This window comes from Gorilla gorilla, chromosome 6 (assembly GCF_029281585.2).
Source record: "Gorilla gorilla gorilla isolate KB3781 chromosome 6, NHGRI_mGorGor1-v2.1_pri, whole genome shotgun sequence".
NCBI lineage: Eukaryota > Metazoa > Chordata > Mammalia > Primates > Hominidae > Gorilla > Gorilla gorilla.
Window position 1 is genome coordinate 110,424,887 of NC_073230.2, and position 24,270 is coordinate 110,449,156.

The window sequence follows — 24,270 nt, forward strand, 5'->3', positions numbered from 1 at the left end:
CTCCTACCTGGAATCTTTCATAATAACAACAGGAACAGATCCAGATGTTGTCTGGATGATTTGGGCTCCTTGTCCTCTTTCTCAGAAGGCTCTGGCAGCCTGTTGACACAGCCTTTTTTAAGCACAAGAAGGCTAAATTAATGAGTGGAAACTGATTTGACAAAAAGTCTGTCTCCAAACCAAACAGCTTTTTCATCTTTCCCTGGATGCTTGGGACTGCTCTTCATGTGTAGGAAGTTCTAATAGTTTTGCTCCTCTTGCAGTCACCACCTGCTTGCATTTGCTGTATAAGACCCCCCACATTTACCCCTGGGATTGTCGCTGCTCAGGGGCTGGCTCTCTCTTGTCTGAGAACTTGACTTGAACATGCCTTTTTCTTTTTTAACTTATATTGGCCAATGTAGAAAAACCACTCTTCACCCGGGATGCATCCCAGTTGAAGGGAACATTCCTCAGCACCACCCTAAAAAAGAGCAACATGGGCTTTGGATTTACCATCATTGGTGGAGACGAGCCTGATGAGTTTCTGCAGGTGAAAAGTGTGATTCCGGATGGGCCTGCAGCACAGGATGGAAAAATGGAAACAGGTAAGGGCCTTCATGGTTTAGAAAATTGTTTTGCAACATCTTTTTTTCTGAAGGCAAATATAAGGAGCTTCTTTTGTGTCTTTATTCAAAAGACAAAGGTCACTTCACTTTAGGAAAAGCATAAAGCATAAATTATGTTTCCTCTAAGTTTAAAAATATCAAGTTGAATTAATTTGGAAACAATTTTGAATATAATTTTTGCCTTCTTTTTTAAACTACCCCTTCTGTTTGCTGGATTCAATGGACTCTTGAGATTGACACTTTTCTAATTTATCTCTAGAGTTTGTTCTTAGGGGTGTGATTAACATTTCACACTTTTCTAACTTATATTCAGCCACAATATTTTAAAATCTGTGTTAATCTTATAATATTCTCATGCTATATCACCCAGGTTAGTTATTGAAATATACATGCCCATCTCATATGGAAAATTTTAAACTGGACTAGGTCTGTATATGTCCCTATATAATGTTTTAATATATGAGTCTTTTCTAGCCCTTAAAAATTATTTTTCATATATAATTACTCAGATGTCTACTCAAATTACAATTGAAATTTATTTCCTGTGGAAATACAGAGGCAAATTGCTAAGGACAGAAACATATAAAATACAAAAATTACACAGAGTAAATGAAAAAGTAATGAACAAGGTTTGGCTTCACAGTCTGATTTTAAATTTTCTTGCCTGGCCCATGATCTTGGATAAGTCCCATAACTTGTAAATATGAATTTCCTTATCTAGAAAACAATGAAGAAATTAAATTTGACCTTACGTCTTTTAAGTGCTGATTCAAGATTTGTATAGTGCAATTTTTTAAAATTATGCTTTAAGTTCTGGGGTACATGTGCAGAACGTGCAGGTTTGTTACATAGGTATACACGTGCCGTGGTGGTTTGCTGGACCCATCAAACTGTCATCTACATTAGGTATTTCTCCAAATGCTATCCTTCCCCTATCCCCCCATCTACCAACAGGCCCCAGTGTGTGATGTTCTCATCCCTGTGTCCATGTGTTCTCATTGTTCAACTCCCACTTATGAGTAAGAACATGTGGTGTTTGGTTTTCTGTTTTTGTGTTAGTTTGCTAAGAATGATGATTTCCAGCTTCATCAAAGTCTCTGCAAAGGACAGGAACACATCCTTTTTTATGGCTGCATAGTATTCCATGGTGTATATGTGCCACATTTTCTTTATCCAGTCTATCATTGATGAGCATTTAGGTTGGTTCCAAGTCTTTGCTATTGTGAATAGTGCCACAATAAACATACGTGTGCATGTGTCTTTATAGTAGAATGATTTATAACCCTTTGGGTATTTACACAGTAATGGGATTCCTAGGTCAAATGGTAATTCTGGTTCTAGATCCTTGAGGAATCGCCACACCGTCTTCCACAATGGTTGAACCAATTTACACTCCCACCAACAGTGTAAAAGCATTCGTTCGTGTTTCTCCACATCCCCTCCAGCATCTGTTGTTTCCTGACTTTTTAATGATCACCATTCTAACTGGCATGAGATGATATCTCATTGTGGTTTTGATTTGCATTTCTCTAATGGCCAGTGATGATGAGCCTTTTTTTATGTTTGTTGACTGCACAAATGTCTTCTTTTGAGAAGTGTCTGTTCATATCCTTTGCCCACTTTTTCATAGGGTTGTTTTTTTTCTTGTAAATTTGTTTAAGTTCTTTGTAGATTCTGGATATTAGCCCTTTGTCAGATGGATAGATTGCAAAAGCTTTCTCCCATTCTGTAGGTTGCCTGTTCACTTTGATTATAGTTTATTTTGCAGTGCAGAAGCTCTTTAGTTTAATTAGATCCCATTTGTCAATTTGGGCTTTTGTTGCCATTGCTTTTGGTGTTTTAGTCATGAAGTCTTTGCCCATGCCTATGTCCTGAATGGTATTGCCTGGGTTTTCTTCTAGGGTTTCTATGGTTTTAGGTCTTACATTTAAGTCTTTAATCCATCTTGAGTTAATTTCTATATAAGGTGTAAGGAAGGGGTCCAGCTTCAGTTTTCTGCATATGGCCAGCCAGTTTTCCCAACACCATTTATTAAATTGGAAATTCTTTCCCCACTGCTTGTTTTCGTCAGGTTTGTCAAAGATCAGATGTTTGTAGATGTGTGGTGTTTATTTCTGAGGCCTCTGTTCTGTTCCATTGGCCTGTGTATCTGTTTTGGTACCAGTACGATGCTATTTTGGTTACTGTAGCCTTATAGTATAGTTGGAAGGCATGTAGTGTGATGCCTCCAGCTTTATTCTTTTTGCTTAGGATTGTCTTAGCAATGTGGGCTCTTTTTTGGTTCCATATAAAATTTATGGTGGTTTTTTCCAATTCTGTGAAGAAAGCCAATGGTAGCTTGATGGGGATAGCATTAAATCTATAAATTATTTGGGCAGTATAGCCATTTTCATGATATTGACTGCTCTTATCCATGAGTGTGGAATGTTTTCCATTTGTTTGTGTCCTCTCTTATTCCCTTGAGCAGTGGTTTATAGTTCTCCCTGAAGAGGTCCTTCACATCCCTCGTAAGTTGTATTCCTAGTATTTTATTCTCTTTGTAGCAGTTTTGAATGGGAGTTCACTTATGATTTGGCCTTCTGTTTGTCTATTATTGGTGTGTAGGAATGCTTGTGATTTTTGCACATTGATTTTTGTATCCTGAGACTTTGCTGAAGTTGCTTATTATCAGCATAAGGAGTTTTTGGGCTGAGACGATGGGGTTTTCTAAATATACAATCATGTAATCTGCAAAAAGAGACTATTTGACTTCCTCTTTTTCTATTTGAATACCCTTTATTTCTTTATTTTGCCTGATTGCCCCAGCCAGAACTTCCAATACTATGTTGAATAGGAGTGGTGAGAGAGGGTATCCTTGTCTTGTGCCAGTTTTCAAAAGGAATGCTTCCCATTTTTTCCCATTCAGTATGATATTGGCTGTGGGTTTGTCATAAATAGCTCTTATTATTTTGAGATATGTTCCATTAATACCTAGTTTATGGAGAGGTTTTAGTATGAAGGGGTGTTGAATTTTCTCGATTTCCTTTTCTGCATCTTTTGAGATAATCATGTGGTTTTTGTCATTGATTCTGCTTATGTGATGGATTGCGTTTACTGATTTGCATATGTTGAACCAGCCTTGCATCCCAGGAATGAAGCTGACTTGATTGTGATGGAAAAGCTTTTTGATGTGCTGCTGGATTCAGTTTGCCAGTATTTTATTGAGGATTTTTGCATCGATGTTCATCAGGGATATTGGCCTGAAATTTTCTTTTTTTGTTGTATCTCTGCCAGGTTTTGGTATCAGGTTGATGTTGGCATCATAAAATGAGTTAGGGAGGATTCCCTCATTTTCTATTGTTTGGAATAGTTTCAGAAGGAATGGTACCATCTCCTCTTTGTATCTCTGATAGAATTCAGCTGTGAATCTGTCTGGTCCTGGACATTTTTTGGTTGGTAGGCTATTACTGCGTCAATTTCAGAAATTTTTCTTGGTGTAGTGTAATTTTTAAATTCCTTAGAATACTATTATAAAGTACAATAACTGTATCTCTAAAGGAATATACTCTATCACCATTGTCATGTTTTTCACATTTATTTAGTTCATGGTATCAACTTTATAAACTCAATCAGTTCTAATAGATACAAAAATTAGAGAATTCCTTTGGAGAAAAAGTTCTGCCATTTTTATGACCGATACACTTATGAATTGTTCTTCCATGGGTTTTAAAGTGGTTTGTGTATAGAGAAACAAAAAAAATTGAGGTATTCATCTGACATTTTTAATTTTAAATATCACCAAAGCTGTATTGCCATTTATCATATAGTTTCTGTATAAATAACTTTTTATGGTGCCCTTATATTTGTCACTGCCACTCATTTGTGAGTAATAATGCATATTATATCTCCTTAAAAGTTGAGATGAAGTTTCAAAACTAACTCACCATGTTTCCAAACACTACTGTTATAAAAGTCATGTGTACATAATTTTCTACAAGAGTGAGTTAGAGGGTGTCGAACTTTGCCATTCATTTGGTGATATTTTACTGAGCATCCACATCCTCATGTTGCCAAAACCTCACAAACATCAAATGTTTCAATAAAAATTACCCTATTGCCTACGATTAGAATAAAACAAAATTGTGGGACTAATTCCATCTTGGGAAAGGGGAAAGACTCCCCAGTGCTTTTGAACTTCAGCAAAATATTTCACAAATCCATTTCTTTTTAGAATAAAAATGTAGTTATTTTTCTTTCCACTATTTCATGTTTCAAAACTAGAAAAGACTTATTTCAGTGTAAACTTAAAAGACAAAATAAAAATATTTGAATAGAAAATCTTTTTTCTTTTTTACTCATTTTGCTAGTTTGCCACACCCACACAGTCTAAGTTAGCTTTATTCAACCACAAAGTCAAAGCTTTATTTAGAATTTAGCAGATTGTCTTCATTTAAGATAATCACAAAGCAGGTCCTACGCAAGATAAAAGAACCAAAGATTTAATTCTATTCACCATCTCCTATTTAGTCCTCTATGCATTTAACTTGCTGAGCACCTCCCTTTCATAGTCATTGCAGTGCACCAGGGCTATAAACGTGGGAAGAACACAGACCTGTTTCTCAAGGAGTTTACATCTAGGAGGGGCCACAGGCCCATAAAGAAGTAATTGTAACAAAATATAATAGGTATGTAATAACCACAATATTGGCACAAAGTCAGGAGAGTAGGAGGAGTGAGCAACAGAAGTTTGTTTGTTTGTCTGTTTTCTCAAGAGATGGGGTCTCACTATGTTGCCCAGGCTGGTGGCACTCAAACTCCTGGGCTCACGCAATCCCCCTGCCTCAGCCTTCCAAGTAGCTAGGACTACAGGCATGCACCATCACACCCGGCTAAGCAACAGAAATTTTTTAAAGTATATTGCTAACTGTATAATTTTATTAGGCTTTTATAGGGATGATAATGTCTCTCATTGGAAAAGAGTTTAATCAAACAAAATGTAATGCTTGTTAAATATTCAAAAATATAAAATGTTTACCTGTAATTGTGAGATAATTTAAAATGACATATCAAAACACATTTCTGCAACATCCCACATGTTATAATAGAGGGAATGGCTCTTCAGTTCAATTCAGCAAATATTTAGTGAATGTGCCAGATATTTTGCTAATTACTAGCAAATCCCAAATTACTAGGGATGCAAAAATGAGACAAATGTTTCTATCTTCAAGAAGTTTACCAGTGACATGTTAATGAGTATTTATATCAATGCTATAATAAAAATATGTACATAAGTACAACAATAGTACAGAGGAAAGGGGGAAACCGTTCTGCTGGGAGGTGCTTAGGGAAGGCCTCATAGAGAAGATGATGCCTGAAAGAGTTTTGGATGATGAACAGATATCTGCTAGGTGGACAAGTGAGGAAGATCATGGGAGGAGGAAATAGCACATGCAGAGAGGCACAGTAGTGAGAAATGCCTAGAAAAAGGGGTATGCCGCCACCGTGTACCTTAATGTTTCACCTTCAGTGTGGATTTATGGTGAAGTATAGAGTAAAATGATCATCATAAGTGGTAAAGATGAACTACTTAGACTTGTAGCAAACATCAGAGACAGTATAGAGTCATATATCCTCAAATAAAAAAACCAAAATATCACAAATACACATATACCTGTAATTAAAACCATTCTCATAGAATTTTTCAACTAATTTTTAGCCCATTTGGTATAGAGGTTTGCTCTATGGCTAATATTTTGTTTTACTTACATGTTCCTGGAACATAAAACAGCACTGGGCAAATAACAGGTGCTCATAAGTACTTCTTGGATGGATGGATGGATGGATGGATGGATGGATGGATGGATGGTGGTTGGATGGATGCTTTTATAAATGAAGAAATGAAATTTGAATAGGCTGAATTCCTCCTTTACAGTATAGCCTAGTCAATGCTAATTGGACAATGTAGCGGATCGCTGAAGCACCAACAAACCAGTTTTTCATTTTCTGGATGAAATTTAAAAGACAAGTACATGGTAAAGACAAAATTAATTTTCTTTTTTATAATGACTTTATATATCAAATGAACCTCAAAAATTAACACAAATAATAGATGCTACAGATATAAATGATAAGTCATTGGTATTGAAAAGGTGAGCAGTCTCATTTGACATTGAAATAAACATGAAAGTATTTTAATCAACTTCTCCAGCTCTAGGTGATCTCTAATTTAGGCAAAAAGATGTCAGTAGTTTGTGTAGGCACAAAGAAAAATCCTCTGTACCAAAAAGTTTGAACCAGGGTCCTGTACAAGAGAAACAAGGGTAGAGTTGGGAATTATTTCTTTCTTAGTCAGCACTGACTCCTGGGAAGGTATGGAGAACAGGAGAAAATGAGGGCAGTGTGCCTTTGGCTGCTTTTTGACAACTGCTTATTGACAATCATTGAGCCAATCCCTGATGATCCTATGATGTTCCAGAAGGTTTCTCAGAAAGAATTATCATAGTGCCCAGAAACCCTCTGAGTTCTGGTTATTAAGTATTCTACACATCCCAGCAATCATTTGTAAACACTAGAGACCCTGATTACATTCTTTAAAGTATTTTAAAAATCAAGTTTGATGTAACATGGCTTACACAGAAACCAGAGTCTGATAGATAGTTATTTATCTAACATCCTTCAGTTAAAAAGCTTCCCTCTTTACATGATGTTTTGTGTTTTTCCCTAGGCTAATTTTTGAATCAAAGCTTGTGGTTTGCAGCATACACGAGAGAGAAGAGAGCTGACCTATTCATGAAGTGCTTCCACAGGCAGGGGTTGAATTATGAAGTAACTCATAACCCGTTCATTTTTATTTGCCTTCCTTTAGTATTTATCCATTTTATTAGTAAAATCACAAGAAAGTATCCTGAGAGAAAAACTCGCGAGCATCCTAGCATTCTTCTTCATCTTTCTCTTCTTTTTTTCTTCTTTCTTTTCTTCTTCTTCTTGCTTCTTTCTTCTCTCTTCTTTCTTCCTTTCATCATCTTTTTCTTGACAGAGTCTCATTCTGTCACCCAGGCTGGAGTGTAGTGGCACAATCATAGCTCACTGTAGCCTCCAGCTCCTAGGCTCCAGCCATCCTCCCACCTCAGCCTCCCAAGTAGCTAGAACCACAGGCTTGCACCACCATGCTTGGCTAATTTCTTTAAAATTTTTATAGAGACAAGGTATCACTTTGTTGCCTAGGCTGGTCTCAGACTCCTGGCCTGAAGCAAGGCTCCTGCCTTGGCCTCCCAAAATCCTGGGATTACAGTTATGAGGCACCATGTCCAGCCGATCCTAGAATTCTTCAGCCCCTGGCACTTCTCCACTTGAGCAGGTAGATATCACTGCTCTTTCAGTGGTCGCTACCTCTATATCTGTGCTTCTGAAAGTAAGGGCACAAGATTAACTTTGTCAGAACCATTTGGAGAGCTTTTTAAAAATACAGTTTCCTGTGCCCCCAGACCTACTGATTCCAGATTTCTAGAAGCAGTGTTCAATAATAAGCATGTGTGTATATATATGTATTTTTTTAATTGTTGAAGCAGTACATGTGCATGGTAAATAAAAAAGGATCAAAATATTTATCATGCTTAAAATGTCTCCACCCTGTCCCTTCCCACCCTCTAAACCTATAATCCCAGAGACAATGGATTAGTTTATATTCTTTTAGATAATTCTTTTGGTAGCTACCTTCACACTTCTAACAAATACACTTATACAGTTGTCTTGATTTAACGGTTTAGACATGACCTATATTTACTTTCTTTTAGAAAGAAATGAAGCTTTAGCATCTGGTAACCCTCCTACATCCTCCCAATTGAGTCTTACACTAATTTTAGTGAAATTTGCATAGTTTTTGCATCATTATGGCTTCGTACATTTGTTCACTGAGCCCAGTAATGTACCATAAATATATTGTTTCCCATAAACAGCTTTGTGGAGTTTTATACTCTTTCTTTATTGCAATATATTTCTTAAAATAATCATATTTTCCCCCAAAAGTGTCATCATGTTAGGTACTATGGAGGAACTCCCTTTTTCTGGTCATTTTTTTGTCTTCCAACCCTTGTCTAGTGGGGTGGTTGCATGGCTGACACTTAGGGACTTTGCATTATATTTTTCCCAAACACAGTCCCCTGTTATTCCTATCCATATCCTCTTTTTCTCACATACCTTTATTTTACTAGAGTGTGGTGCTCACATGTCTAATGATTCTAGATTTCCATATTTAAGAGTGAAATCCTATAAAGATACTTGGGAGTCCAAGGTTGGTGGCAGTTTGAAGACTAGTCAGATTTTATTTAGGGTTATGAAGCAGGGACAGAATAAGAAAGTCTAATCTGTTCTCTGGGGCATTTTTCTTTCTGTTTTGGAGACACTCCCATTCTCTGACTTGGGTGTGTGGTGGGAGTTCTGCATGCAGGCAAATGGCCAAGCCGATCTTCCATATACTCAGATCAGATGTTTCCGAATCCCTAGCCCTTCTGGGGTTCTGTGGAGCAACTGAGAGTCCTTCCTGTCCATGCTGCCCGCCCAGCCAAGAAGACACTAGAACTGAAATCAGCAAACTCTGTAAAGGGTCAAATATTAGTAAATACTTAGGTAAAACATTTTAGGTTTTGCAGACCAAGTGGTCTCTGTTACAACTCTTCAACTCTGCTATCGTGAAAGCAGCCCTAGACAACATGTAAAAACAAGAGGGTATGGCTGTGTTCCAATAAAACTTTAATTACATATACAGGTGGCAGCAGGTTTTGTCTCATGGGTCTTAGTTTGCCAGCTCCTGCTCTGGAATATACTTTTCAAAGTCATGATACCTCTGCTCTCATGCCTTTACTGACATTCCATATTCTAGAATTCTCTTCCATTGTCTTGTCCTTATAACAGTCTTTCTCTGGGGCTCTTCATTGCTATGGGTTTATCTATTTTAAAGTCCTTGTTAAAGAGAAAGATGTGTGTTCAGTCTGTTATCTTGAACCAAAAGTCAGAATCCGCATCATATGCCCAGTGGATATGCCTGGGCTACGACTGCCTGCAGTAGTAGCAAGAAGATTCCTTTCTCACCTACTGTACAGCTTTGCAAACACCCTCCATCCTAACCTCCCCCTCTCCCATCCAAGCCTATGCTCAGAACTGCTTTGAAGGGGTGTTTGTGAATAACAGTGGGGATTAACTTTTAGGGTGGAGACTATGGGCTTCTATCCAATAGAAAAAAACCTAATATTTACATTTATCTTTCTTATCAGTCACATTAAGTGGCTTCTAGGAATAAGTCTAGGATGTTGGACTATGAGCAGTTTCTTACTTTGGGGGTTTTAGCACTGTTTCAGGAAATTCTATCCCATAGCATTATTATCTGAAATCTTAGTTGCCCTTTTTACCCTCTAGGGAAGAGTGAGGATTAACCTGAGGTCCATGTGGATGGTGATGGGCCTGCTCTCAGAGGAGTAGTTACTGCCTCTCTTCTTAGTGCTGGCCATTGCATATTGATTTTCCAGTTAATGGTCATCCAGTGATTTCCCACTCTACCCCAGCCCAGTGTTCTTTGGCCCTTCCTAACCATTCTGAGCTCCTTAGCAGTTTAATACAATTTCCTGGTTGTTCATTAAACATTCCCTGAGAAAGAGCTGCAAGAAAGCCTATGAAGTCATTTGAAAATGTTTTCTGGCTTGTTTTTCCACCACTTCATAACCAACCTATATCCAGAGCAGGCTTCCTTTTGAAACCTGAGCACACACTGAGAATCAGAGAAATGTAATTTTTCTACTCTTTTGAAGTACCTGTTTAGTTTTCTATTGCTGCCTAACAAACTATGCCAAACTCAAGTGATTTAAAAGAACACTAGATCGTTGGCTCATGATTCTGCGATCTCACTTAGGATCAGGCAGGTCGCTGTCTTCTACTAGACTTCCTTTGGGACTCATCACCCAGCTGCAGTCATATGAAGCTCTCCTGGGGCTAGCATGCACAGAGCGGCTTCACTCACACTTCATGCCTCCGCTGGGATGGTTGGGACACCTGAGATGTTGCCAGGCATTGCTCCACACAGTCTCAATGACAAGGTAGCTTAGGGTAGCTTGAGAGAGCAACAGGGAAGGCTGTCAGGCCTCTTAAGGCCTAGGCTGGATCCTGCACAGTATCACTTCCACCTCATTCCATTGATTTAGGTGGTATAAATCATTGAGGTGGTCTGTCAATTCCTAAAACCAAATGATCTAATCAGAGAAATGCAACTTTTCTACTCTTTGGATCAGAGAGAGTCATAGGTCAGCCCAGACTCAAGGGAAGGGGAACGTTTTGGTGGAGAAGTAGCAAAAAATTTTTAGTAATCTTTTACCTACTGCAGTATGCTTCTTGTGGCTGCTTTGTTTCAGAGTTCCCTGTGTTTGTGCAAACTCCCCTGAGAAAGTACCTTTCACTTTTATGGGCACTCTGCCTTCTCACAATCTTTCTGGTACAGAGCATTGATAATGTTTCCTCTTTCAGTTCTCTGTAGTGCTAGCAATAAATAATAGTGAATCATAATACCACATCCAGAAATTATAAGCAGTAAAACCACCAGGTCTCTAGCTTTATCTTCCTAATAAAAATAAAGGAAGTGGTTATAGGAATTCAATTTTTAAAAAAAAGGTTTTAATCTAGCAAAATATTCATACTCACATCGTGTTAGATAATTTTCTAAAACTGCCATGACATAACATCATTTTGCCTGTTTAGACATTTATGAACTTTAGGTGCTAATGAAAACATTTTGGTCTCTCTAAAAGTCAGAAAATAAATTTCTAGCTAGCTGGCCAATACTAGTATCTTCCAGTAGAAAAGAAATAAACTTAGCCCATCAATATATTTACTCTTTGTTCTTTCTAAACACACCTAACTTTCAAAACTCCACTTCATTTTGTTCAAATACCTAATATCTCCACTGCTAGTAATGTATCTCTCAGACCAATAACAGGACCTCTCACAGTGAGGGTGAGAGCAGTGCTGAACACTTTCTAGCCACTACTCTCCTTTTTTTTTTTTGAGACGGAGTCTCCCTCTGTGCAGTGGCTAGCGTGCAGTGGCGCGATCTTGGCTCACGGCAAGCTCTGCCTCCCGGGTTCACGCCATTCTCCTGCCTCAGCCTCCTGAGTAGCTGGGACTACAGGTGCCCGCCACAACATCAGACTAATTTTTTCTATTTTTAGTAGAGATGCGATTTCACCGTTTTAGCCAGGATGGTCTCGATCTCCTGACCTCGTGATCCTCCCGCCTTGGCCTCCTGAAATGCTGGGATTACAGGCGTGAGCCACTGCGCCCAGCCTACTCTCCTTTTATAATGACACATAGATGATACAGATGTCACACCTGGAAAAGTGCTTGAGTTTGGCTACAGACCAACCACTTGGGGATTAAAAACAATGTCATTGCATCAATTCTTAAAACCATGCTATGCTTCAGCAAAACATTTAGTTTTAAAAAGAGGCCTTTGTAACCCAAATGCTATTGTGCTGCCTCTTTATTCTCATTTCTGTCTTTTCTTTTTGCCTTGCACAGTCCTCTTTATTACCTCTTCATTTAAAATCACATTCTGATAAAAGTTCACTTAAGAAGGGGTAACTATACAAATCTTATCCTAGGTTCTCATCTCTGCTGCAGGATTAAGAACTTTACTATCATTTTAGTGCAGATATAGCAAAGTGTGCTACTTCACATTTTTTTCTAGTTTCAGTATTGGTATCCATTTGGATTAGTCACACAGTAATTGAGATATGATATGCATGATGATTTTACCTGTTAAGGTCATGGAAGTCAATGCACTTAAATGTACATTTATTACTATTATTTTTAAGTTATTCTGCACAAAATATTTATATTAATTTGCACTAAGGCTCACTGGCCCTCTGAGGAGCTGAAGTAAAATATAGATGGGGCCTCTACTCGGCCTGAGAGCAGAGCTCAGAATGGTGCTAGACATTATAACACCAGGAATGTTATATTAGAGTTCCAGAGTATGCTACTGGGTATAAAATTGGCATTTTAAAAAGAATTCTGAAAGCCTGTTATTTAAATATAATAGAAATGGACTGGAAGATATGGGGTTAACATCATCTTTTTATACTTAATAGTATAGGAGGAGGTGGTTGGCTGTGAGTATATTAGTGAGAGGTGTTTACCTTAAGATAAATTTAAACTAAAAGTAATAACTAAATGCATTTAAGCAGTTATTATCACTTTAGCTTTTTAAGTGTAGGTCCAAAATCACCAATTCCCTTGCTTTATCAATGAACCAAAGTGATACAGCTAGATGCAAAGATTTACCAGATTCTGCTATCTGGACTGCCATCTGCATTATTTTTTTATACATAATTTCAACTTGTATTTGAGATTCAGGGGTACCTGTGCAGGTTTGTTACATAGGTATATTGCGTGACGCTGAGGTTTGGGGTGTGCATGATCCTGTCACTCAGGTATTCAGCTTAGTACCCAATAGGTAGTTTCTCAGCCCTTGCCCCGACCGTCCCCACTCTAGTAGTCCCTAGTGTCTGTTGTTTCCATCTTTATATCCATATGTACCCAGTGTTTAACTTCCACTTATAAGTGAGAACATGTAGTATTTGGATTTTTGTTCTTGTGTTAATTCACTTAGGACAGTGGCCTCCAGCTGCATCCATGTTGCTGCAAAGGACGTGATTTCATCATTTTTTATGGCTGCATAGTATTCTATGGTGTGTGTGTGTTCTATGGTGTGTATATGTGTGTACACACACACACGTGTATACGCACCATATGCACTCTTATAGACAATGTCAAATTCATTCAGTTCCTACTACTCTGTCTCTCTGAACTGAGCCTTTGGTTCATCAGGAAACAATCCGCTTTTTATGAAAGATGCTTATTTTATGCTCCTCCCTCATCTGAATTGGAAATTCTTATTTGCCAGCCCCTGCCTCCCCAACCTGACTATAATAAGTTCGTTGAGATCAAAACCTGTGTCTGACTTGATCGTTAATAAATCCCCAAGGCTTAGTTCATGACCAGGTATTTGGAAAATATTCAACTTGTTGATTAAATAAGTGAAGGAATCTTTCTATGCAGCACTAGTCTGACATGGATTACTATGGAGGCAGAAGATTTGCTGTAATCATCATAGATTCTTCTATGATTATGTTGTCCTTACAGAATTATGTAAAGCTTTTCTTAGTCTAGTTTAACCAAACATCTCACCAGATGTGTTATTATATATAAAATACTTAGGTCATGGCACATGGAATCTCTCGGAAATGGTAGCCATTGTGAATCTCCATAAGACTATCTCCCAATAAATTAAAGCTATAATATTCTAGAAGCAATGGATACATGAAAAGATCTTATGAACTCTTAGGATGTTCACCGTTTGGATCCTGGAGACAAAATGATTCTGCATTGAACATTTAAAGACACCTCTTGCTTCTTTAAATCATTTTAGACTTCAGAGAGGTATCAGAAAATTTTCAGAATTGTGGTGCCATGTTGACAACTGTTCTGTTGGCAGACTGGCAGCTGAAATAGGGACATTTCACCTCTTCTGTATGCATTATCTGACACTGAAATTGGGCTAGGTGCCATGTAAGTATGCCATAGGATGCTCATCTCTTTTTGCTAGGCACGTTTTACAGAAGTCGGTAACCTAATCTTCATTTGTTTAATAATGGTCTCTCCATTTTTGTTATGGTAACCCACTCCAAAAATAAAAGCAAGTCAATTCTGAATCATAACAAAAAGAAAAGTCTGAGGAGGGTAAGATAGTTGGAGCATGCGTGAAGAAAAGTAAATGTTTCTGCTAAGAGAAATAACACTCCTTGAATTAAATATATCGGATATTGGTGCATATTCCTATAGCTTGTCATATGGGTTTGCAAGTGCTCGGTGAATAGTTCAATTGTATAGATATGCACATATGTATCATCATCCACAGATATGTGGAATATAAGTGACAAGAGGCAAGAAACATATCTTTGATTTTCTTTAGCTAAGTCATAGATCTTAGCTCATAATTATGAATTTCTTAGTATTCTGAATAAAGAGACTTCATTGAAGTCAATAGGAGATAAATTACCATGCAGACCTTTGTTTATAAGTGTGATTCTGCTGGTTTTTGCAAGCTGCCAGTGAAATTACAGATAGAGTGCGCTGGAGTCTGCAAATATCAAAACTGCTGCAGCTGCAGAAACATTATCCCTGTATCCAATGTAATTAATGTGCCTCTCATATGCTCCAGCTGAGGATTTGCATGAAGTGACGAGAGTACACATGGTAAATCTTGAGTATCATCATATAACTTACTACTTTGCTGGAAAATCAAACGGTAAGGTAAATTTTGCTTTTTTTAATGGCAAGAACTATTGTCACAAGGGAAAAAAATTCTACCACATATGTGAAATATTGACAAAAGAAGTGGGAACTTTGTTTTGTCAAGCCAAGGTTAATAACCTAGAACTGTCTTTCTTTGTATCATCACCTTTATCTTCCTGCTCTCTTTCTTTTAAAGTACTAGGTCCTAATATTTTCACTCCTCTTACTTCTTTGTTGTATTTCTTTTGTATTTTCTTATCTGACTATGGGGGGTGGTGGGAAAGAACACTGTATATATTTTCTCCTGTGTCCTCATGAGAGAAGAAAAATATTTGGTATGAAAAAATGACTTAGATTGCCACAGGTATAAATTTCATATGAAATATTGAACATAATTTTAAGCACAATGATAAGCAATGTAGCAACATTGGCATTTTTTTCAGAGGAGTCTTTCATGGACTTGTATAAGATTGTGATCCAGGATTGGGATATAAAGGCTTTAAAGTGTTAAAGTAATGAGAATAAAGTAAAAGAGAGAGAGGGGTGTGTGTGTGTGTGTGTGTGTGTGTGTGTTTTAGAGCTGGGAGCAACAAGAGCTGAGATACAAGCATCCGTTGAACATTCCTGGAAAACAAGATGCCAGGATTTTCTGGTCACTGACATTTGCCTACAGGCTACATGAGTGGTGACAGATGTAATCTCAAAACTTACAAAGTAGAACCTCAAGTACAAAGTAAAAGATATGGAATTGTTTTCAGTGTTTTCATCAAGGCGTAAGTCCTTGAGGGGTTTTTGGGTTTTTTTTAACAAAATGCAAAGGTCATTTTTCCTTTGGAAAAAAATAACCACCTGCCATTTCCTCGAGAAAAGGTGACATTTTTCTAAGAAAAGGAGACATTTTGCCCAGAGGCAAGTGGAGGCAGTTTCTAGGATTGCCTGACAGTGAGTTTACATAAGAGCTGAACAAGATGCTGTGCCTCTGGCAGAAATGACATTTTCCTCCCTATTCAGAGCTGCAAATTCTAAAAAGTACAAAACTGATTTTTCATGGTAAATTTCCAAGGCTCTTATTGATGTGTGGAGTGGCATTATTAATTAATGTTATGACTACATGTCTTGCTGAGACAAGCAGAGGTTATACAAAGATGGCAGGCTGGGACACTTAGCCCTGAGTCAGAAGTCCAGGACTTACATCTGATTTCTGTCATCGACTAATCTTGTTCTGTTTTACAATCCACCTAGCCCCTTATTGCACAGCATCAGTATTCCCATCTATTATCAACTATTCAAGATAGGTGCATCCACTTGCTCATTCATTTATTCAGCAAACCTTATCAGGGGATGTTGAGTGGTATTTTTCATAGAATTGACTCCAGGACCCAAAAACCTACCTCAGTGCTACTGTGGGGGCTCCCCTACTATAATCAAACCCTCTCCTCTCACCCTAGCCTCCATAAACAGAAGCTGAAGAGGGGAAAGCAGAATCTTCAGGGTAGATTTTTCTTATGTGGGATTTGTGTTTGAGAGGTAACACAACCATCTGCATGAAAAAGAAAGGGGAGGCTACAGGAGAATCACTCATTGAAATTGGGGTAGCCTGTAAGAAGGGAAGATGGAGATCAGGTTTCCAAATTGGACATCTGCTCAGGCAGTGGACTCGCTTCCTTTGCCAGTCATAACAGGAAAGAAGTGAATTGGAGAGAGACGGCAGGAGAGACAGAAGACATGGCAATGAAGCCATCGCAACTCAGTATTTGGCATGAGGTTGCTATGTGAGATTTCTATGGTTGAAGTGGCCATGGAGAATAGAGCCTGACTTGAGCCAGCTGTCTTCTACCCTCCACTCAAGAGAGCTGCCTGCTGGGCAAGGAATACCCAGTGTCAACAGACTGGGCAGTGCTCCAATGTGGCAGGAGCTGACAGAGGTGAAAGAGGTCAAGCTTGAGCCAAATATTACACTGGCCGGAGGAAGAATGCACAGATCCATCCCACAAAAGAGCCAGACACTGGATGCCAGCCAGTTACCATTCACCAGACAAGCGGCCACAGCCAACATAAAAAAGCATACAACTGCAACCAGTTAAAGAGAGAGAGAGAAAGATCTTCCTCTCTGCCCCTAACACACTGGAAGAACTAGACCTTGAAGAATGAAGGGAGGCTAAAGGCAGTGATTCAGAGGCGGACCATACCTCTCCACGGAGGAGGAAGGAAAGTGATTTAAATCAAGTTTGGTGTTGGGGCTTTAATGAGACTGAATATATTATAGCAAAAAGTTACTTAAAAGTTAATAATCTTCCCAAGATAGCATTAAGGAATGGGGAAAAGGAATGAAAGTAGTAATTGGTAAAAAATACTATTTTATATTTTTATACCTCTTCCACCTCCCCTTCTGTCGTTCTGAAACAAACAGAAGCCAGAGAAGAAGAAATGAGTGGGATCGAGTCCATTTTCCTCAGTAAACAGGTTGCATGTGCATTGAGTACCCACCATGCATCAGGCATCCTTTCAGGTCCTGGGGATCTGTGGATGTGTAATACCAGTCTCTGCCATAAAGGAATGTACAGTCTGGTAAAGCCACAGAGGAATGTGAGTAATTTAAAAGGGCACCTGGAGATAAGTGCTAAAAGAGATGTGTACAGACTGCAGAGCAAGGACAGAGGAATGAGTCTCTCATAAGAGGAGATGTCATGGGGAGAGATCAGGGTGGATTTCACAGAAGTATGATTCAGAGACGGAAGGGAAATCAAGAATTTATTAGGCAATCCAGGTTCAGAGAATATTGTGTGCAAAAGTGCAGATATCCCTTTATTCAGCAGGCACATGTGGAGCATTTACTATGAGCCAGGGGCTGCGTCAGGTACAATCTCTTCTTACAAGATGAAAGTAATGTGGTCCTTGGGAGTCTCTAAATCTGGGAGACATGGAGAACCATCAGCTTGTCTGTTATGCCTGAAGCCTAGGAGACAACAGAGAAGGAAAGTGGAAAGGCTGCCAGGAGGTTGATCAGGAGGGAACTGTAAAGTCTGCTTAAGAGGAATAGAAAGATTATAAAAGTAGGGGAGCAACATGATCAAACATGTAACGTTCAAAATGATTTTGATCAAAAGATACCTCTGGAGAGAGAGAGAAACAGAAGTCAGAAAAGAAGTTAAGAAATGTGTGGAATCAAGTTCATCTTCCTCTCCAGACTCATCCCTTCTAGTTCTCTTTATTCACTACACCAATGGGCTCCCTTGCCCTGTGGCTTCCACTTGGGTTGGGTCAGTGGGAAGAAGTAGCAGGTGATCACAGGGCAGGATGAGAGTGGGGTCCTGGTTCTTAATGCATTGGTTTCTTTGCTGCTAGTTTGCTGTATGCTGGTCATCTACCTATTGGAAGTGTCAGCTCTAACAACCATGAGAAGAAAAATAGGAATGAAAGGACAAATATCTGGACCATAGAATTAGTGTTCCCTCTTGTCTGCGTAGAAGAGAGGGGTGGAGAACGAGTCAAGTATGTTTGCTTGTTTGAGTTTCAAGCTAGAGCAACTAGGAAGACTATGATAGTAGAAGGAGGAGCAGGCATTACATCACTTTCACCTAATTAAGGTGCTTTAATATCTCTTAAGTCGTAAGGAATAAGGTTAGGTTAGGTAGTATGTGAACAAGGCTGTAAAGTTTGTCTGGAAGATTCAGCATCTATAAACTGTCTCCCATCAAAGATAAATTGGTTCTCAGTTTCATAGCTGTATTTTCTTCGTTGAGTGTTTTATGATTCCCTTTTGGTTCTTTTCAGGAAGTAATGATAGGAATAGGATTCATTTAGCCTATACTCTTAGGGGTACAGTGGGATAATTATATATGCTGAAGTCTACAACATAAAGAATGCAAAGTGCTTCAGACATGGAATAGCTACCAAAAGGAAGGTGGAGCAGCAATGCTTTAAATCAGTTATTTTTGGGTTTCTCAGATGGGAGAAAAAGCACAAATAGATGACAGCTAGAGAGAGACAGATTTTGATTCATTGTTTTATTTTATTTTGTATTTATTTATTTTCTTTGAGACGGAGTTTCGCTCTTGTAGCCCAGGCTGGAGTGCAATGGCGCGATCTTGGCTCACTGCAACCTCTGCCTCCCAGGTTCAAGTGATTCTCCTGCCTCAGCCTCCCAAGTAGCTGGGATTACAGGCACCCACCACCATGCCCAGCTAGTTTTTTGTTGTTGTTTTAACTAGAGACAGGGAGTCACCATGTTGGCCAGGCTGGTCTCGAACTCCTGACCTCAGGTGTTCCACCAGCCTCGGCCTCCCAAAGTGCTGGGATTACAGTTGTGAGCCACCGCACCTGGGCAGATTCATTATTTTAAAAAATAGCTTAATAACAGAGCTACCTTACAATGGAATGGGTTATCTAATAATAATACTCATTCACTGAGAGTTTATTGACATTGTGCCACATTCTTAATATATAATATCTAATTTAATTTTTGTGATAACCCTGTAGGATAGGTATAATTATTTTACAAATAAAGAACTGAAGTTTAGGAAAGGTAAGAAACTAGCTCAAGATCACACCAGCAGTGTGCAATAAGCCTGGGATCCAAACCTGTCTTGACTACTGTGCTGTTCTACCTTCCAGGAGAACAGTCAACACGACTAAACTGGAGGTTTAATACGAGTCTCAGTAATTGCCTCTCAGGCTCTGGTTGGAGGCTGAACCATATGATTCCTTAAGTCCCAACTCTAAAGTGTGATAAAATTCTCACTCTCCACCAGCCTTCTGTTTTTTTTTTTCCCCCTCAATCAGGCTTCTAAAGTGTAGTGTAGTGTAGTGTAGTGTAGTGTAGTGTAGTGTAGTGTAGTGTAGTGTAGTGTAGTGTGTCAATTATTTTGCTCCATTTTTTAAATAAAAACACACATTGAGGGAAAGTTTTAGATAAGAGATAAAAGTCCATTCCCTTTTTACTAATATACCCTTGTCTGTATATCCAAATACTCTGGTTAGTTAAAAAGAAAATTTCAAGATCAATACACAGAACGTATAGAAATTTCATACCAGCATGGGTTTATTTCCTTGCTATATGCCCCAGGTTTTTGCTCCCAACCCTCATTGATTTCAGAGGAAAAAAGCCAGCAAATATATCCAGAAGTCACTTTGCATTTTTAATCAATAAGTGAGTATCATTTGTTATTAAGAAGTACTAAGTTAAAGGTGTTTCAAAGCTCCTCAGAATAAGAACTATGCAATAATTTTTATGTCATTTAGATTACCAAATTAAGTACAATTTTAGAATTACAAGAAGATTTCACTTGATTGTTGATGTTAAAATGAAACTAGGTTCTATGGGGCCGGGGGGAACAAACAAACACAGAAAAACTATGACCGTAAAAATTAAACCTAACTAGTTAGACTAAGTGTAATGAAGCAGGATTCCAAGGCAATGAAGCAGGATTCCAGGGCTGGTCTCTGAGGCTCCTAATTCCAAACTATCTCTCCCAGGTAAGAGCTTTAGGACCCTTGTTTTGTTTCAAGCATGTGATAAATGAAAGAATGTAGTATTACCTAAGAAGTGATCCAAAGAGGGTTGATGTCTTCTCAAGACAACATAGAATTTTATGCCAATCCAAACATACCATATTTTAATTGAAGGAAAGAAGTATGAATGTCCTTTGCTCACATTGCTGAGATGCTGAAGGAATGAGGTCCTCGGTTTTATGAGAAAAATTAATCACAGAAAGATATTTCTTGTAGTTCAATACCAAGACATTGCATTATAGTCTGTTGATGCCTCAGACCCAAGTATATACTTGATATTCTTGCCTAGAAAACCTCTGGGATCATAGTACAGTATAAAGAAGTGACTAAACAAACATTTTGGAAACTGCAAAACCTTCTTCAAATGTAAATTTTTTTTGGTAATTTTACCTCTTTTTTTTCTTCCATAGATGTTTTTATTTCTCTTAATTAGATGAACACATATTTATTTTTAGATGAGAAAATGCTCAATATTTTCAATATTTTTCTTTATAGGACTTCCAAGTCAGTTATAAGATAACAAGGCAGCATTCTTCACCTTTCAGTGTCATACCAGAAAACTGAAACATATATATATGTATATATTTCCTTAGGGTCGAAACTCTGAAGACAGGACAACTTAAGACTCTGAGTTACTAATATTCATATTCAACTTTAACAACACATTTTCATCATAATTGTAAGTTTAGATTTAGTTCACCTAATTTTTTTTAATACATTAAGTTCCGGGGTACATGTGCAGAACGTGCAGGTTTGTTACATAGGTATACATGTGACATGGTGGTGGTTTGCTGGACCCATCAAACTGTCATCTACATTAGGTATTTCTCCTAATGCTATCCCTCCCCTATCCCCCCATCTACCAACAGGCCCCAGTGTGTGATGTTCTCATCCCTGTGTCCATGTGTTCTCATTGTTCAACTCCCACTTATGAGTAAGAACACATGGTGTTTGGTTTTCTGTTTTTGTGTTAGTTTGCTGAGAATGATGGTTTCCAGCTTTGTCGAAGTCTCTGCAAAGGACAGGAACATATCCTTTTTTATGGCTGCATAGTATTCCATGGTGTATATGTGCCACATTTTCTTTATCCAGTCTATCGTTGATGAGCATTTAGGTTGGTTCCAAGTCTTTGCTATTGTAAATAGTGCCGCAATAAACATATGTGTGCATGTGTCTTTATAGTAGCATGATTTATAATCCTTTGGGTATATACCCATGATGAGATTGCTGGGTCAAATGGTAGTTCTGGTTCTAGATCCTTGAGGAATCGCCACACTGTCTTCCACAATGGTTGAACTAATTTACACTCCCACCAACAGTGTAAAAGTGTTCCTATTTCTCCACATCCTCTCCAGCATCTGTTGTTTCCTGACTTTTTAATGATCACCATTCTAACTGGTGTGAGAGGGTATCTGATTGTGGTTTTGATTTGCATTTCTCTAATGACCAGTAATCATGAGCTTTTTTTCATGTTTGTTGGCTGCATAAATATCTTCTTTTGAGAAGTGTTCATATCCTGTGCCCACTTTTTGAGGGTTTTTTTTTTCTTGTAAATTTGTTTTAGTTCTTCGTAGATTCTGGATATTAGCCCTTTGTCAGATGGATAGATTGCAAAAATTTTCTCCCATTCTGTAGGTTGCTTGTTCACTTTGATGATAGTTTCTTTTGCAGTGCAGAAGCTCTTTAGTTTAATTAGATCCCATTTGTCAATTTGGGCTTTTGTTGCCATTGCTTTTGGTGTTTTAGTCATGAAGTCTTTGCCCATGCCTATGTCCTGAATGGTATTGCCTGGGTTTTCTTCTAGGGTTTTTATGGTTTTGGGTCTTACATTTAAGTCTTCAATCCATCTTGAGTTAATTTTTATATAAGGTGTAAGGAAGGGGTCCAGTTTCAGTTTTCTGCATATAGCTAGCCAGTTTTCCCAACACCATTTGTTAAATAGGGAATCCTTTTCCTATTGCTTGTTTTTGTCAGGTTTGTCAAAGATCAGATGGTTGTAGATATGTGGTGTTATTTCTGAGGCCTCTGTTCTGTTCCATTGGTCTATATCTCTGTTTTGGTACCAGTATCATGCTGTTTTGGTTACTGTAGCCTCGTAGTATAGTTTGAAGTCAGGTAGCGTGATTCCTCCAGCTTTGCTATTTTTGCCTAGGATTGTCTTGGCTATGTGGGCTCTTTTTTGGTTCCATATGAAATTTAAAGTAATTTTTTCCAGTTCTGTGAAGAAAGTCAATGGTAGTTTGATGGGGATGGCATTGAATCTATAAATTACTTTGGGCAGTATGGCCATTTTCATGATACTGATTCTTCCTATCCATGAGTATGGAATGTTCTTCCATTTGTTTGTGTCCTCTCTGATTTCCTTGAGCAGTGGTTTGTAGTTCTCCTTGAAGAGGTCCTTCATATCCCTTGTAAGTTGGATTCCTAGGTATTTTATTCTCTTTGTAGCAATTGTGAATGGGAGTTCACTCATGATTTGGCTGTCTGTTTGTTATTGGTGTATAGGAATGCTTGTGATTTTTGCACATTGATTTTGTATCCTGAGACTTTGCTGAAGTTGCTTATCAGCTTAAGGAGATTTTGGGCTGAGACCATGGGGTTTTCTAAATATACCATCATGTCATCTGCAAGAAGAGACAATTTGACTTCCTCTCTTCCTATTTGAATACTCTTTGTTTCTTTCTCTTGCCTGATTGCCCTGGTCAGAACTTCCAATACTATGTTGAATAAGAGTGGTGAGAGAGGGCATCCTTGTCTTGTGCCGGTTTTCCAAGGGAATGCTTCCAGTTTTTTCCCATTCAGTATGATATTGACTGTGGGTTTGTCATAAATATCTCGCATTATTTTGATATGTGTTCCATCAATACCTAGTTTATTGAGAGTTTTTAGCATGAGGACGTGTTGAATTTTGTCGAAGGCCTTTTCTGCATCTGTTGAGATAATCATGTGTTTTTTGTCATTGGTTCTGCTTATGTGATGGATTACATTTATTGATTTGCAAATGTTGAACCAGTCTTGCATCCCTGGGATAAAGCTGACTTAATCATGGTGGATAAGCTTTTTGATGTGCTGCTGGATGTGGTTTGCCGGTATTTTATTGAGGATTTTTGCAGTGATGTTCATCAGGGATATTGGCCTGAAATTTCCTTTTTTGTGTGTGTTTCTGCCAGGTTTTGGTATCGGGATGATGCTGGCCTCATAAAATGAGTAAAGAAGGATGCCTTCTTTTTCTATTGTTTGGGATAGTTTCAGAAGGAATGGTACCAGCTCCTCTTTGTACCTCTGGTAAAATTCGGCTGTGAATCCATCTGGTCCTGGACTGTGTTTGGTTGGTAGTCTATTACTGCCTCAATTTCAGAACTTGTTATTGGTCTATTCAGGGATTCGAATTCTTCCTGGTTTAGACTCGGAAGAGTGCATGTGTCCAGGAATTTATCCATTTCTTCTAGATTTTCTAGTTTATTTGTGTAGAGATGTTTATATTATTCTCTGATGGCAGTTTGTATTTCTGTGGGATTGGTGGTGATATCCCCTTTATCATATTTTATTACATCTATTTGATTCTTCTCTCTTTTCGTCTTTATTAGTCTTGCTAGTGGTCTATTTTGTTGATGTTTTCAAAAATCCAGCTCCTGGATTCACTGATATTTTTGAAGGGTTTTTTGTGTCTCTATCTCCTTCAGTTCTGCTCTGATCTTAGTTATTTCTTGTCTTCTGCTAGCTTTTGAATTTGTTTGCTCTTGCTTCTCTAGTTCTTTTAATTGTTATGTTAGGATGTCCATTTTAGATCTTTCCTGCTTTCTCTTGTGGGCATTTAGTGCTATAAATTTCCCTC

At 38.3% G+C, this 24,270-nt stretch overlaps 1 protein-coding gene across 13 annotated transcripts in view; it reads left to right on the forward strand.

The window, feature by feature from the left end:
- Window positions 1–24,270, forward strand: part of MAGI2 (membrane associated guanylate kinase, WW and PDZ domain containing 2) — a 1,444,461-nt gene that overhangs the window by 1,117,582 nt on the left and 302,609 nt on the right. For all 13 annotated transcript variants that reach the window (XM_055347909.2, XM_031012777.3, XM_063708679.1 and 10 more), the window contains one exon: window positions 405–587. In XM_055347909.2, coding sequence (XP_055203884.1) covers window positions 405–587 — 183 coding nt within the window. The remainder of the gene's footprint in view (window positions 1–404; window positions 588–24,270) is intronic.